This window comes from Acinonyx jubatus, chromosome D1 (genome assembly GCF_027475565.1).
Source record: "Acinonyx jubatus isolate Ajub_Pintada_27869175 chromosome D1, VMU_Ajub_asm_v1.0, whole genome shotgun sequence".
Lineage (NCBI taxonomy): Eukaryota > Metazoa > Chordata > Mammalia > Carnivora > Felidae > Acinonyx > Acinonyx jubatus.
The window spans coordinates 90,375,542-90,392,213 of record NC_069390.1 but is presented as its reverse complement, the minus strand read 5'-3'; the positions used below and the strand labels follow the sequence as shown (position 1 = coordinate 90,392,213).

General features: G+C 38.5%; 1 protein-coding gene across 6 annotated transcripts in view; it reads left to right on the top strand.

Moving 5' to 3' along the window:
* The window catches only part of FAM118B (family with sequence similarity 118 member B), a 47,074-nt gene that overhangs the window by 19,222 nt on the left and 11,180 nt on the right, over window positions 1-16,672 (top strand). For all 6 annotated transcript variants that reach the window (XR_008290578.1, XR_003413334.2, XR_008290579.1 and 3 more), the window contains exons 2-3: window positions 4,078-4,170; window positions 8,480-8,732. Coding sequence is in view for 3 of the 6 variants with exons in the window: in XM_015072224.3 (XP_014927710.1) it covers window positions 4,085-4,170; window positions 8,480-8,732 (339 nt within the window). In the remaining 3 variants the exon portion in view is untranslated. The remainder of the gene's footprint in view (window positions 1-4,077; window positions 4,171-8,479; window positions 8,733-16,672) is intronic.

Genomic DNA, 16,672 nt, shown 5'->3' with positions numbered 1-16,672 from the left:
TTAAGTTTTTTAAATTTTGTTTATTTTTGAGAGCGAGTGAGTGGGTGAGGGGCAGAGAGAGAGGGAGACACAGAACCTGAAGAAGACCCCAGGCTCTGAGCTGTCAGTACCGAGCCTGACGCAGGACTCAAACTCACGAACTGTGAGATCATGACCTAAATTGGATGCTTAACCCACTGAGACATCCCGGCACCCCAGAGCTGGTCTTTTAAGGCAAGAGATGTACCACTTCCTCAAGCTAGTCATTTGTAGATTTTTTTATTTCCAGGCAAAAATGCCATCATTAGAATTTTTCTCTCCTTTTGATTTGTTCTGTCTGCCCATATACCAAAATGTATTATCCTGAGTTCCTTTTGGCCTGTCAGTTGTTTGAGCTGAAGATTACATACTGGAAGCCTGGGGAGAGACCACGAGGTCAGCGTGAAGAAAGCAGGCTGGAAGACCTCACTCTCATTCTTCAGGGAACCAGATTTTGCTGTCATTGTAGCACCAAGAGCAAGAGCTACTGCGATTTTTCACTGTTTTCAAATCCACAAGTCCTCTAGTTTATATGAAGTTAATTTCAGCCCCCTTTCCACTTGTCCTTTTTCTGTGTTCCTTAATGGATTTTTCCAAGGATGCTCGCCTTGATTTTTCCCTTTCATTCACGAGATAGAAGCATTCTATTTCTTGCCAAGCTGATGGGTTTCAAAGTGTATGTGTTCTATATGAAGACTTAGGCCTTAAAAAATTGTTAATGAGGTTGCTGTTACTTTCCTCAGCATTTACCAAATATCTGACTTTTATTTTGCTGAACTCTCTCGGCCTTGAAGGATTTTTCAGTGGCTTTAGCAGTAATTACAGTAACAAAGACACTGCCACAGGTGATTGCCTTTGTCTTCTTGTGGCAGAAAAGCTTTTCCCCCCTCTGTTGTACATAGCAAGTCCCCCTAAAATGAAAACTCAGTGATCACATACATAAGTGTGTGAACTAGTTGATGCATGTTAAGAATTCCTTGTTGGGGCGCCTGGGTGGCTCAGTCCATTAAGCTTCTGACTTCAGCTCAGGTCATGATCTCACAGTTTTGAGTTCGAGCCCCAGGTCGAGCTCTGTGCTGACAGCTCAGAGCCTGGAGCCTCCTTGGGATTCTGTGTCTCCTTCTGTCTCTGACCCTCCCCCACTTGCTCTCTCTGTTTCTCTCTCGCTCTCAAAAATAAACAAACATTAAAAAAAAAAAAAAAGAATTCCTTGTAAGATTTTCGTAATCATTGTGAAAGCTCTTTATGGGTAACTGCATGTTGTTTAGGGTAAACACTAAAATGGGTTTGTTTGTTTTTTTTACTGAAACAGTACTCTAGAAGAAATAGGATACGGTTTATGCTCCAATGCCACTAGAGTGTATATGTGAGATTGTATGAGGCATCCTTTTGCCTGAAGGAAAGATGTTATCCTGTTAGAAAACAGGATGTGTATATGATTACATCTAATGTGGCCATATTGAATTTCTTCTCATTTAGTTCCTAAATAAGAGGACCCAAAATGTTGCAGTAACAATTCTTAGGACCCGTTGGCCATATTCAGTTCTCTTAAATTACGTAGATAGAATGGACCTTAAGAATAGTTGACTCTGGGGCACCTGAGTGGCTCAGTTGGTTAACTGTTCGACTTCAGCTCAGATCATGATCTAATGGCTCGTGGGTCTGAGCCCCACATTGGGCTTTGTGCTGACAGCTCAGAGCCTGGAGCCTGCTTTGGATTCTGTGTCTCCCTCTATCTGCCCCTTCCCTGCTCATGTTCTTGTCTCTCAAAAATAATAAATAAACGTTAAAAAAAAATGTTTTTAAACAAACAAAAGAATAGTTGATTTTGTAAAGAAAAAAAGAAAGCTTAGTATTCAGGTGTAGACACCAAGAATTTACCATCTGTTAGAATCCAGGGAAAGTGGCCTAGCATATTTTCTAGGAGAAAATGACACGACCAGTCTATGTAGATTAGTGGTGGTAGGGGGTACGTAACAAATGGCATCTGTCACCAGAAAAGGCTGTTTCATTCAGCTTCTGAATTTAGGTGAGTGCCATGATTATATCAGCAGAGTGCCTGGTCATATAGCAGCTATCAAGCATTACTCAGTATTATTTTGTGTAAATCTGTCTGGAATGTGGGATCTCCTTTTTTGATAGTTTTGGTGTGCAAATTAAAAACAAACAGGGGCACCTGGGTGGCTCAGTCCATTAAGCATCAGACTCTTGATCTCGGCTCAGGTCTTGATCTCAGGGTCATGAGTTCAAGTTCCACATTGGGCTCTCCCCTGGGCATGAAGCCTACTTAAAAAAAAAAAAAAAAGTGAGTTGCTAAAACTTGGAGGACACTTTTAGGTTGTAATAGAGTGGTTCAGAGCATGAACTTGGAAGGCAGACTGCCTTGGTTTGAATTATGGCACCCAGCCTTTCTGTCCTTCAGTGTTTCTCATCCCTAAAATAGGAAAATGTACTTAATAACGCTAAGCACTTCTCCAGTCTAGAGCCCAGGCTACACTTTAGAGTAGAAAATGACTTCACATAAATTAAAACTTAATGGAAATATTTCAGTATTTTAAATGGTGATTAACTTAGTAAACTGGGAAGGTGTTGACTAACAAATGATTTGTACATTTATTTATTTATTTATTTTTACAAATGATTTGTACATTTAAATGAAGGGAGGATGACATCTGGTATGCTTACATTTAACAAAATAGCTGGATTGTAGAAAAATTGCTTGCATTTCATTTGGTTGTTTTCTATTTGCCTCACCATAAGAATTTCCTGAAGATTCTGGAAATTCTGGTTCAGTAATTCGGGTTTGGATCTTGAGAACATACAGTTTTTTAAGTCAATTGATAGATTTTTTTCTTTTAAAAACATACACATTTAACAAATCTCTCAGATGATTATTAAGAGACAGTTTACAGAGTTAAGTATTGTGTGTCTTTTCTGAACCCCAGCTTTCTGACCAACAGAATCAAAGATTTGACTAGAAAGATGGTCTGCTTCCTAACTCACTTTATGATTTTGAGATTCCTATCTAATGATTATGATATCAGATAATTCCATTACATGTGATGCAATATGGGGTGAGGAACTGAGCCTTCTATTTGCCAGAAAAATTAATTCAGCAAACTTTAAAAAAATGTTTCCATAAAGAAAAAAGCTTTCTCATAAAATAATAACCTTGAGATAATTTGTATTGATTCAATTAATTCTAAATATCGATAATGAAGCAATAATAAAGCACCCAAAACTCTGGTAATGTGTATTGTCTTTTGTTGGGTGTGTGTACACACTATTTAAAATACTGCTGTTTTAGAATTACTGGTCCTTCGATTTAGCAAATTTACTAAAATTGTGAGCAGTTAAAACTTCTCATTACAATCTTCATTCTAATCCATGGCAATTCTCTTTTGCTAGTTATCCCATCACCTGAGCACAGTCTGTCATTTCTCATGCATCTTTGCTTGACAATCCATACCTTTCCCATTTATCACCGTGTCTCAGAGTCCACACTGTTGAGCTCCGGAGACATGCCTCACTGCCTGCCAGGACACACTTGTTCAGCAACAAGGAATGTCTAACAATCAGCAAATTAGTGTTGATTGTTCTATTCTTGACCCAGTGATTTCTTTAGCTGATAGTAGTAAGTAGATAATTGGGGGCTATTAGCACACTTATCCACGTGTTGTTTTTAATCCCCTAAGTCTTCCAAAGCCTATCTCATGGGAGAATAACAGGTATTTCTTAGGCTCCACAAAGTGATGGCCAGCAATTGACATGAATTGACACAGGTTTTTGTTTTGTTTTTGCAGGGTGGTGGGAGGGGTTGCAGGGGAGCCTTTAGGAACACAAACAAGATGACAGTATGGAGCACCAGTCATAATTTCAAGATGAATTGAGTTCCTGAAGTTTGGGATGCTCATTAATTAGTGGATTTCTCTTAAGCAGGGGATATCTCTAGAGCACCTTTAGGGTATACAGCTCATTAAAACTGTTTAATGTATATGCTATTTTGAATGGTATGTATTACAGATCTAATTGTGGTCTGTGGTGTTTAATCTATTTTAGAAACTGGATGGCTTCTACAGGGAGCCAGGCCTCTGATATAGACAAGATTCTTGGATTCTTCAGTGATGGCGCACCCCCCACCAAAAAGCCCAGGTAAACAAGGGAAGGGAATCTGAGGAACACAGTAAATTACCAAACAGACTTGCCCCACATCCCAGTTGTTTTCAGAAGTTAATATTGGTCTTCATATAAAAATTAAATTATTTTTATTTTGGATTCAATTTTTCTTTTTATCCAGGTCATAAATGTACATAATTTTAAAGTCAGTACCTGAAAGCTTATAATGCCTTGTCCCTCTATAGAGATAATCACCTGCAGCCTTTTAATTGATTTCTTTAATATTTCCATTCATATTTTTAAATACTTTGTATGTACTGCTGTTTTTTAGTGTTTTGGTTTTATCTATTTCCAGTTAAGAAAGATGAGGATTAGGCTTGCTCTTCTGGAGCCTCTCCTCACATGTTGCCCCCCTCCCCAGTGTGTTTTATATCATAATTTTTGGTTAAGTCAGTTTTTAATAGTTACATTACATGACTGTATAAATAGTTCATAGGTGAGCCTAATCGTGTTTTGAAATTACACTTTTTTGTCCATTTTTCCTCCAAGTTATTAAAGATTGTCTCTCTCTCTCTCTCTCTTTTTTTTTTTTTTTTTTTTTTGGTTTGCTTTGTTTTCTATGTACCTATCATACAGGTGACAGAAGAGTAAGTCTCTTAGATGTGCTGACACTCATCAGTAATTTACTAGTTTAAATTGTTTCGTGGGGTTTTCCTTTTGGACCATATTCTGCTGAGGATAGTTCTCCAGGCCTGCTGAAAATGGCTGATATTTGCCATTTTCCTTCCCCATGACCTCAAGGATTCCTCTTACATCTCTCCTGTATTGGAGCCTCTGTTTCCTAGATACCATGTCACCTTTTTGGTGTGGTCCTTCATTTTGCTGAAAACTATTTTCATTAGCTTCCTTAGTAAGGATTCACATGAGAAGGGTTTTTGGAGACATTTGCAAATGTCTTTATCATATTTGTACATTGATTTGATGATTTGGCTGAGTGTAGAATTTTAGGGAGGAAGTCATTTTCCTTAGAGTTCTGAAGTTACTGCTCATTCTCTGCTAGCAGCTAAGTCTTCTGCCAAAATAGGGACTCTGTGCTGATTCCCAGTCATTTGTGTCATGTGGCCTCTTCTTTTCTCATTAGAAGCTTGTAAGGATAGTTATTTTATTCTCAGCAACCTGAAATTTCATGGAGATGTACCTTCATATGAGTCTAGACATCAGGTGGCTCTTCAGAGCTGTCTACTGATAATTCATTTTTGAAAAATTTTTTTATTTGATAATTTCCTTTACAGTTTTTTCTGTATTGTGTCTTTGTAGAACTCTTGGTATTCAGATATTGGACCTTCTGGAGTAGGACTGTAGTTTTTTTTAATTTTTCTATTTTGTTTTTATCATTCTGCTGTCTCAAGTAATTTTGTTTTCTTCCAACCTTACGAATTTTTTATTTGTTATATTTTTAATTTCCAAGAAATCTTTTTGTTTGCTCACCCCCCTCCTTTTTTTCTTAAGTTTATTTATTTATTTTGAGAGAGAAAGAGCAGAGGAAGGGCAGGGAGAGAGAAAGAATCCCAAGCAGGCTCTGCACTGTCAGCGCAGAGCCAGATGCAGGGCTTGAACTTAAGAACTGCAAGATCATGACCTGAGCCAAAATCAGTAGTCCGATGCTTAACTGAGCAAGCTGCCCAGGTGCCCCATGCCCACCCCTTTTATAGCATTCTTTGTTTGTTTGTTTGTTTCATGTTTATTTATTTTTGAGAGACAGAGTGAGACAGAATGCGAGCCAGTTCTGGGGGGGGGAGGGGAAGAGAGAGAGGGAGACACAGAATCTGAAGCAGGCTCCAGGCTCTGAGCTGTCAGCACAGCCCAATGCAGGCCTCGAACCCACAACCGTGAGATCGTGACCTGAGCAGAAGTCCGACACTTAACCGACCGAGCCACCCAGGTGCCCCATACAGCGTTCTAATGTTCATGTTTCATAGATGCCTTTTTTTTTTTTTTTAAATTTATGGAGATAACTGTTTTCAGTTTTTCTTCTTTCTCTGGTATTGTCCCTTGTTTCCTGCAAGTTTTCTTTCTAGGTACTAGTTTGTTTAGATGTAACTCTCACATTGGGGGCTTTGTTCAAATGTAAGGTGACCTTTCTTTGTCTGCTCATATTTAAGAGAAGACGCTAAAGAGCCAGTTGGAGAATCTGTGTGTGTGTAAAGGACTTGGTCTCTCATGCTTCATTGGGGGTGTCAAGCATGGTTCTGGAGCTGAGGAATCGCCGCCTGTCAGAACCTGTGGGTCTTTTCTCTCATGCTGGCTATTATCCCCAAAAGAAGATGAGTGGATGGGGAATAGCGTGCAGGTATAAGGTTCACTGCCAGTGTCTGAGAGTCTTCCTCTGGGAGAAGGGGGCAAAGGAGAGTCTTGCATTTCATATACTGACTTTTACTTAATCTCCTTCCCCAAGCTGTGCACAGTGTTCTCAAATACTCAACCTCTCTGGAGAGCAAGGCTCCAGTCTTAGAATTCTAACTGCTTCTAAGACAGCCTTGCAGTGACTTCTCTTATCTTGGCCCCACCTGCCCCTCTACCTTCAGACTTATTTGAACATTCCCAAGGTTCTGTCGAGGGAATCAGCTCTTACCTTACAACTTCTAAAATTTTGTGGGCCTGTGTTGTCTGCTGTCATCTTTTCCTATTCTGTTTTTTATGAACTTATGCCTTCTAAAAAAATTACTTTATAATTACTTAGTGGTTTTAGGAAGAATCAGAAACGAAAAGTGAGGCAAAATTACACCTCAGACCTATAATGGATGAGGTAAAAAATTCAAGTAATACAGCACAATCAAGTGAGAAGTAAAAATCATTGTTCTCCCCAATCCCCAGAGCTAACCACTATTAACAGTTCTTGTGAACCCTTCTAGAAATTTTCTTCTGTATGTATTTTTTTATGTTTCAATATCTTAATTCCCTTGAACTGAAACTTATTTTTCATCATCAGTTTCTGGTATCTATTGTCAAGTCTTTTCCCATAGACTAAACTTTTGAGATTGGGGACTTGATTTTATTCATAGGAACATCATTAGTGCCTACCCTTATGTCTAGTACTTTGTAAGTTTTTCATATTTGTTGAATGACTGAATGCAGGAGTTGGGGATAGGGAAGGCAGTTCTAAAGTTTGGTTTCCCAAAACAGGTTTCCCAAGGCTGTTTCTTACGTTATGCCAAAATGCGAATCCTTTTTCTATTTTATTATTTTGACAAAAGATTGAGAAAGGCAATTTCTTGGAAAACACCTACCATTAGCAAAAATTAAAGTGAATAAACATATTTCAAACACATTTTAATGTAGTTTCCAGATTGAAGGGGGGGGGGGCCAAAACACAAAAATTGTGCCCCTGCTATCTCTTCAAAACAGAACTCTGTGGTGCTTCTCATGATAAGAAAGGAATGTTTTCTCTTCTTGTCGTATCTGTTGAATAGTTTTTTTCTTTGTTTATTTAGGTAATGTGAAGGTCCTGTGTTTCACAGTTCTCTTAACTACTTTTTTTTCTTCCTTCCTTCCTTTTTTTTTTTTGCCTCAATATAATCTAGAACAAAACCGAAGTGGAATTTGTTCCCATATTTGACTGTCTCATTCTCAATTTTATCTTAATAGTGTGTATGAAATCTGAGCTTAAATTTGGCTTTCTTTCATCTCTTCTTTTATATTTGCCAACAGTGGGAATTTAATTTGTATGGATTTCTTTTCTGTCTGGAGTCCATGTTTTTTGAAATTCAGTGTTGGTTTAAAATATAACTTAGTAAAACTCAGCTGGGCTGTAATGTGATCAGATCTTTTCCTACTGTTAGTGGGTTTTTTTAGGTTGAGAGAACTATGAGGGAGAAAATTGATTTTGAGAGTGCCTTTTAAGATTCCTGAAATAGGTTTTTCAGCAAGTCTTGGCACAAAATTCTGGTCTTTTTGCTTAAGATACTCAGGAGAGGATGGGGCACCTACCTGGCTCAGCTGGTTAGGTGTCTTGACTTTGACTCGAGTCAGGATCTCACGGTTCTTGAGATCAAGCCTCACGTCGAGCTCTGTGCTGACAGCATGGAGCCTGCTTGGGATTCTCTCACTCCCTCTTTCTCTGCCCCTCCCCCCCCCCCATGCGCGCACACGTGCCCTCGCTCTCTCTCAAAATAAATAAACAAACATTAAAAAAAAAGATACTTAGGAGAGGTATCAGAAACTGGTACTTTATCCTCTTTGCAATTATGAAAGTGATAGCTGAAAACCGTGATTTTCAACAGTCCTTCCATGTGCCTCCTCTTATCTGTTGGATGTTCAATCCTCTTCATTTGGTTGACTTTTTCAGGAAGCTGCTTCCAAGCTTAAAAACTAAGAAGCCCCGGGAGCTCGTGCTGGTGATCGGAACAGGCATTAGTGCTGCAGTTGCCCCTCAGGTTCCAGCCCTAAAGTCCTGGAAGGGGTTAATTCAGGCCTTACTGGATGCTGCCATTGATTTTGATCTTCTAGAAGATGAGGAAAGCAGAAAATTTCAGAAATGTCTCCATGAAGACAAAAACCTTGTCCATGTTGCCCATGACCTTATCCAGAAACTCTCTCCTGTGAGTACCCTCCTGTGTACCCTGGGATTTGATATTTTTTGAAACCATGGCACATATGCCAAATGTAATAAGAATATTCATTTCTAGTTTATAGATTTGCATAACATTTTGCTCTTTTACAACATGTCTGTTTATGGACCCTATTCAGGGTAGTTATCTTGACCCATTTGTGTGTGCGTGTGTGTGTGTGGTGGTGGTGGTGATGGTGGTGATGATGGTGATGATGATGATGTTGTTTCTGAGTGATGTGGAAATGTTAGAGTTCGGAGCCAATGGCCAAGAAAGAATTCTTGAGACATCTTTGGTGCAAAAAGGTGGTTTTATTAAAGCACGGGGACAGGACCTGTGGGCTGAAGAGCTGCACTGGGATCGTGAGGGGTGACTGATGATATATATACTACTTGGGAGTTGGGGGAAGTAAAGATTAGGGGAAGTTACCAAGGGGACTTTCATATGCTAAAGAAGACTCACAGGATCCTGAATGATAAGGGCCTCCTTGTATTGTCTTCAACATGCCTTCAAAATCAGGATTCATTTAATATATTTATATATTTGCAAATAATAGAGTAGCCAAAGCATGTTGTAAATCTTTTCTTTTAATTTTATTTATTTTTTAATATACGTCCTAGTTAGCATATAGTGCATTTTAACATTTTTGTTTATTTTTTAACTTGCATGTTGTAAATCTTACTAAGTCATATTTTTGAAGAGAAGAAACATTTTGAAGAAAAATGGTTCATGACTCATTTCAGAAACTTAGTATGTTTTACGTCCTCTTTTCATTTCCTTATCCTTAGTTGTGATAAACTGTTACTAACCTAGAATAATGTAAATAAATAATAGGCTTTTAAAGGGCTCATGTGACCTCTGTCCGGTACCATATACAGAAATGAACTCAAAATGGATTAAAGACCTAAATATGGAGCTAAAAGTATAAAACTCTAGAAGAAAACAGATTTAAAACTTAATGACTTTGAATCTGGCAGCAGTGTTTTAAACATGACCTCAAAAAAGCACAAGTAACAAAAGATAGATAACACTGCACTTTACCAAACATAAAATCTGTTAGGCTCAACGACCACTATCTATAAGAAAGTGAAAAGAGAGCCCCCCAGAATGGGAGAAAATATTAGCAACTCCTGTATCTTCTAAAGGTGTAGTATCCAGAATATATAAAGAAGTATTATAACTTAACAATAAAAAGGCAAATAATTCAATTTTTAAATGGCAAAGGACTTGAATAGACATTGTTCCAAGGGAAACGGCCAATAAGCACACGAAAAGAGGCTCCACATCAGACGTCATTAGCAGAGTGCAAATCAGAACCACCTGAGGTGCTACTTCACTTGGGCCAGGATGGCCAGAGTCAGACGGTCAGATAATTAAGTGTTGGCGAGGATGTGGAGAAATTGAAATCCTCATGCACTGCTGGGCTTGTGAAATGGTGCGGACAATGTGGAACACGGTCTGGCAGTTCCTCAAACAGTTAAATATAGAGCTATCATCTGACCCAACAGTTCCACTTCTGGATACACCCAAGAGAAATGAAAACATGTTCAGACAAAAACTTACAAGCAAACATTGATAGCATTATTCACAATAGCCAAAAGGTGGAAGTAATCCAGAGGTCTGTCAGCTGTCAAATGAGTAATCAAAACGTGGCATATTCATACAATGGAATACTACTTGCCAATAAAAGGAAATTCAGTACTGATACATGCTGCAGCATGAATGACCTTAGCATAATGTATGCTAAGTAGGAGCCATTTACAAAAGACCCCATACTAGATGATTCCATTCATACAGAATGTCCAGAATAGGGAAACCTGTTAGAAAAAGTATAGTAGTACTTGTTGAGGGCTGGAGCATGGATGGAGGGCAGCTGGGTGATATTTAAAGAGTACCTGGTTTCTTTTTGATATGATGAAATGTCCTAACATTGACTGTGGCGACAGTTGCGGTATCTGTGAATTTAAAAATTGTCATTGAATTTACACTTCAAATAAGTGAATTGTACGTCATGAAAATTGTATCTCAGCACAGCTGTAGAAATAAAGGTAAAAAGATAGAAAACAGATATGATTCAAACACTGATCAATAGAAAGTGAGAGTGGCTATATTAATATCTGATAAAGTACACTTGAGAACAGGGAGGAAAGACTTAAAACATAATTTCTTAATGTCTAAAAAATAATCCAAAATACTATCATATAAAGAGTCAATTAAAGAGTATATAGCCAGAAAATACAAGGGAAAATGTTATTGGAAATGTGTCAGCTAATTAATTTAAAAAATGTTATCTTTCTGGGGGAGAAAAGAAAAAAGAAGGAAAGAGAACTCATGAGGAAAAAGAGTACTGTGTCCGACTAGGAGGATTGGTCTGTGGATGAAGAAGTTCTGTTTCCAACTAGGATGTAGTGTTGTCATGCCCTCTATTGTCTTGGCCATAGCCTTCTCTAATCCATCACCATGGTCTCCTGAGAACAGAAAACATGATTTTGCTAGCTGGATGAGTTATGATTGAAAGTAATGAGATTTAAAGTCAGTGTCATTAAGTGTATACCTACCAAATGTACCAGACTGGGGTCACTAATTATCTTTGGATGAAGATTTATTATTAGCCTGAAAGTGTAGTTGTGGGTTAGTGTCAGTTGCATTAGAGGAGCAATTATCAAACCTTTTGGTCTCAAGACTTCCTTTATATGCCTAAAAATTTTTGAGAATCTCAAACAACTTTTGTTCTTGTGAAGTATATCTGTCAATATTCACTGTATTAAAAATTGAGAAATGTTTAGGGGTACCTGGGTGGCTCAGTCGATTAAGCATCTGACTTCAGCTCGGGTCATGATCTCACCGTTCGTGGGTTCGGGTCCCGCATTGCGCTCTGTGCTGACAGCTCAGGGCCTAGAGCCTGTTTGGGATTCTGTGTCTCCCTCTCTGTCTGCCCCACACTTACTCATATTCTCTCTCTGTCTCTCAAAAATAAATAAACGGTAAAAAAAAATTGAGAAATGTTTAAAATACTAATTAACTTAAAAATAGCAATAAACCAGGGCGCCTGGGTGGCTCAGTTGGTTAAGCATCTAACTCTTGATTTTGGCTCAAGTTATAATGTCACAGTCCTGGGATTGAGCCCCACGTTGGGCTCTGTGCTGACAGTAAGGAGCCTAATTGGGATTCTCTCTCTCCCACTCTGTGTACCTCTCCTTTGCTCAAGCTCTCTTTCAAAATAACAAAGTTTAAAAAAAAGTGACAATAAACCTATTACATGTTAACATAACTAACATGTTTGTGAAAAATAATTATATTTTCCAAAACAAAAATAAATTAGTGAAAAGAATAGTATTGTTTCACACTTCTACAAATCTCTTTAAGGTCTGGCTTAATCAAAAGCAGTTGGAGTCTCATATCTGTGTTGTATAGTGTGTGTTGTTTTGGTGTAAGTATGTGGAAAAAATCCGGTCTCACAGATACGTAGTTGAAAAAGAAAGTATTTTAATAGTCTTTTTAGATAATTATAGATACTTATTGTTGATAGTACACTAAAAACTAGGTAAGTAGTGGCTTCCTTCCTTAAGATTAATAGCAATAGGGAATCTGAAGTCAAATACATATTAATAGGAATATGCAATCTGAACTCCTATTTTGTTGCATTAAAATCCGTGATCCATCTTGCATTTATTTATTTTTTTTAATTGTTTATTTTTGGGAGAGAGAGAGAACGAATGTGAGCGGGGGAAGGGCAGAGAAAGAGGTCGACAGAAGATCCAAAGTGGGCTCTGCGCTGACAAAAAAGAGTCCAGATGCAGGGCTCAAACCCGTGACCACGAGATCATGACCTGAGCCGAAGTCAGACACTCAACCGACTAAGCCACCCAGGTGCCCCGCCATCTTGCATTTAGGATGAATCTTTCCCCCATCTTTCACCCTTTTGCAATATCGTGCATTTGTCATTTGGAAAATATTGGTTCGCTGAGTTATATATATCTTTTAGATACTGACACATTTCACTACAGCGTCACCAAAATTGCGTCCATTAATGACACCACCCATCCCTCACAGAGGTATCTGGAAGCAGTCGAGCTCATGGTGGCAGAATAAGGTTTTCTAAAATTCTGGTTTTTGCTTGAGAGCTCAACTTTTGTCATTGGCAGCCATGGCAGCAATGCTCCGTTGTTTTCCTCGAAACGGCAGGCTCACTTTATTTTTGCAACATTGCCTGAGAAAACCCAAATCTGAATAACTGTAGTGTGTCTGTCATTCATTCAAGTAAAAATAACGTTTGATGAGAACAGGTGGCCAGTTGAGTTTACAGCTCGGCCACACAAGTGTTTTGCCTGGAGACAGCCATCATACTTCAGTCTGCAGCACCTGTGCTCTGTGCAGAGCTCCTGTTTCTTCACACAGACTTTTAAGCAGACATGTGCTCAAGGAGCAAGGTTTAATACAGTTAGTAATTTTTACTGTTTCGTTAAGGGCATTCTTAAGGGAAACTGAAGTTTTTTTCTTACTGTAAGTCTTTGGTAGTGAAGAATACAGTGATCACTGGCACAGCTTGGTTCCACTGTCTGGATTCACACTAAGGCACCAACAGTTTTACCCACCATTGCTTTTGTACCATCAGTGCAAATATCAGCACAGTTTAAAAGACAAAAATCACCTTAATATTATTATGAAAGTAATTTTACTTTTCAGACTCATTAAAGGATCTTAGAGATCCATGGGGTCCATGGGCCACATTTTGAAAACCACTTTAATAGAGGATATGTAAGAAAAAAATAACAGGCAACCCAGAGGTTTTAAGAAAAAGATACACTGGGGCGCCTGGGAAGCTCAGTCGGTTAAGTGTCCGACTTCGGCTCAGATCATGATCTCATGGTTCCTGAGTTCGATCCCCCGCATTGGGCTCTCTGCTGTCAGCACAGAGTCTGCTTTAGAATCCTCTGTTCCCCTCTCTCTGCCCCTCCCTCACTCATGCGTGCTTTCTCTCTCAAAATAAATAAATAAACTTAAAGCCAAATTTTAAAAAGACACACACACAAACTTGGAAATTTGAACACTAGGTATTTGATATTAAGGAATTCGTATTACTGCTTTTTTTTTTAGGTGTGATAGGTGGTATTGCAGTTTTGTTTTATATGTAAAGGGGAGTCCTTATCTTTTAGGGAACTGTTGAAGTACCTGCATGAAATGATGTTTGGGAATCGCTTCAGAAGAAATTCCACGAAGGGGAGAAGGTGGCAGGGGTGTGGTAGAGGGGAGCTTAGATGAAATAAGATGGGCCATGTGTGGTAATTGTTGAAACTGGATGATGGGTCTACAGGGGGCATTATGTTCTTTTTACTTTTACATGTTTTGAAAATGTCCTTCCTTTCTTTCTTTCTTTCTTTCTTTCTTTCTTTCTTTCTTTCTTTCTTTCTTTCTTTCTTTCTTTCTTTCTTTTTTAAAGAATCTAACAGCAGTAACATGGCAGGGTTAATAGACCTGTCTACTGGGCCAGTTTTTTGTAAGGCGGTGACATTGTGCATTCAATGCAGAGAACTTGGGTTTCAGAATCAGACTTGGCATTTAAATGAACTAGGACCCTGGGAAAATCACTGAACTTCTCAGAATCTATTTTTGCACCTGTAAAAACTGGGCTAATACTACTTAACTCATGTGAAGAACAAGTGAGATAATGTACATGAAGTGTTTGGCACATAGTAAATGTACTATAAATGGTCATAACCTTCGTTGGAAAGAGTCAGGATTTTGTTTCTTACTGTATCTGGTATCAGAAAGATGCGAGTTACAGGGTAAAAGGAAATGAAGTAGCACTGGATTCAGTTCACTGTTTTAAATGAATGAGAACATGTCCTTAAAATTGTGTGGGAGTTTGGCATTTCCTTTGGACCATGGAACCTCCTTGTTTGTTTTCATTCCTTTGTCTTTGCTTAGACTGCTGGTGGGAAACTTAGTTCTAGGGTCACATGCTTTCAGGGAGAGAAGTGTTCATTTTAAAGTCTGAGGAAATCAGTACAGCTGCAGAAGTCTCTCTTGTTCCTCTCGGTGTTGATATGCAAGATGTGATAACTTAAAGGAATAGAACTAAGAGATAGCTGAAATAAATGACCTATAACATTTATTCCCAGGCTTTAACCTTTTGTATTTCTTTCCTTAGAAGCAAGGAACTATTCCATACCCATGATTACCTACCTGATTGTATACTCAGGTGTTTTTATCTGTGTGCGTAATGATTAACTGGCTCTAGAATATACTATTATATGACTTTGTATGAATCAGAGTACAAAATGAAGATATAAAGCACAATAAGGAAGTTTTTAAAATCAGTATAGTTTTTATTTCATTTGAAACTTAATTTTGCTTTTTTGAGTAGGTATTATGCACATTGCAGAAATCAAAATGATGTAAAAAGGCTTACATTATGTTGTGACATTTCACTCCCACCATGTCTTTGTCTATCTCCTCTTCCCACATTCACCCCTCCCCCATAGGTCACCACTCTTACTAGCTTTTTGAGCATCCTTCCAGTGTTCCTCTTTGTAAAACAAGCAAATATTCTTACCTCACTACCTCCTCCATCCCCCATGTCAACAGGTACATTCTTTTTTTATTTTTTAAATAGATTTGTTTTAAGATTATTTATTTATTTTGAGAGAGAGAGCGCGCGCACACAGGGGGGCCAGAGAGAGAGAAAGAGAATCCTAAGCAGGCTCTGCGTTGTCAGCACAGAGCCTCATGTGGGAGCTCATACTCACGAACCATGAGATCATGACCTGAGCCGAAAGTCGGGTGCTTAACCAACTAAGCCACTCAGGCACCCCAGGTACGTTCTAAAGGTACTGTTCTGCACCTTGTTTGTTTTACTTAACAGTATATCCTGGAGATCTTTCCATACTGGCTTCCGTTATATGGGTTCTTGGCCATATCCATCTCCTACATGTGGATACTTCGCTTGTTTCCAGTTTTTTACTACTACAGATAACAGAGCAGTGATAATCTTGTATATGTCATTTCATTTGTTTGAAGTATATCTGTGGGATATATTCCCCGAAATGGAACTGCAAGACTGTAGGGTAATTGGGTTGTAATTTTGGTAGATATTACAGGGGCATCATATTTTTGGTAAGTGTGATTATAGGTTCTTCACAGTTTCTGATCAGATCGTTCATTCTGATAAAGTGTTAGAGTCCCCAGTTGGTTGTCTGTGGGTTGCTAGTATGTGATGTAATTATTAATGCCATTATGTAATGAAAATGGACAAGTTGAAAAACATGACCCACATTCTTAGCCACATAAATATGGTCTGTAGCATCTAGTTAGCCCTAGAAGAGGATCTTTGAGCACGCTGATGAATGAGAAGCCTGTCTAGTGGTAGATACAGCATGGAATAGTGATTGATAGACAAGATAAACTTCAAGGTGTCTTACCATCAAATACAGAGGTACTGTTTCACCCCTATGCTCAAGTTTTTCTACAGTTTAAATATTTACCATTTTTGGGTAGGAATAATTTTTAAAGAATGGATAGTTTTTAAAAATACCTGGAAAAATTAGGAAAAGAATTTGGCACATGGAAGTGTATTTTATGAATCTGCTTATGTGATTCCATGGAAACGGATTTTTCTCTGAGCATTGTGCTATTAGAAAGATACACAAAGGAAACCAGGAAGGTAGGGGGACTACTTTGAGGAAAAGCAGAAGGAGCTCATTATCTACCTGTCTAGCTGCTAATGGCAGTTGCTTGGAGTTTGAATGGGAAATATTGGCGCCTGTATGAACTAATTCTTGCTCTGATGTTATCTACTGAAATAGTATTGCAGGAACAAGATAGGGATCAGGCATTTGTTGTAGCACATTACATAGTTACCTTCCCATTTGAAATTCCTGTGCCCCAGGGCCACTTTGTCTTTCAAGTTATAAAGCCACCTTCCTGGGGCG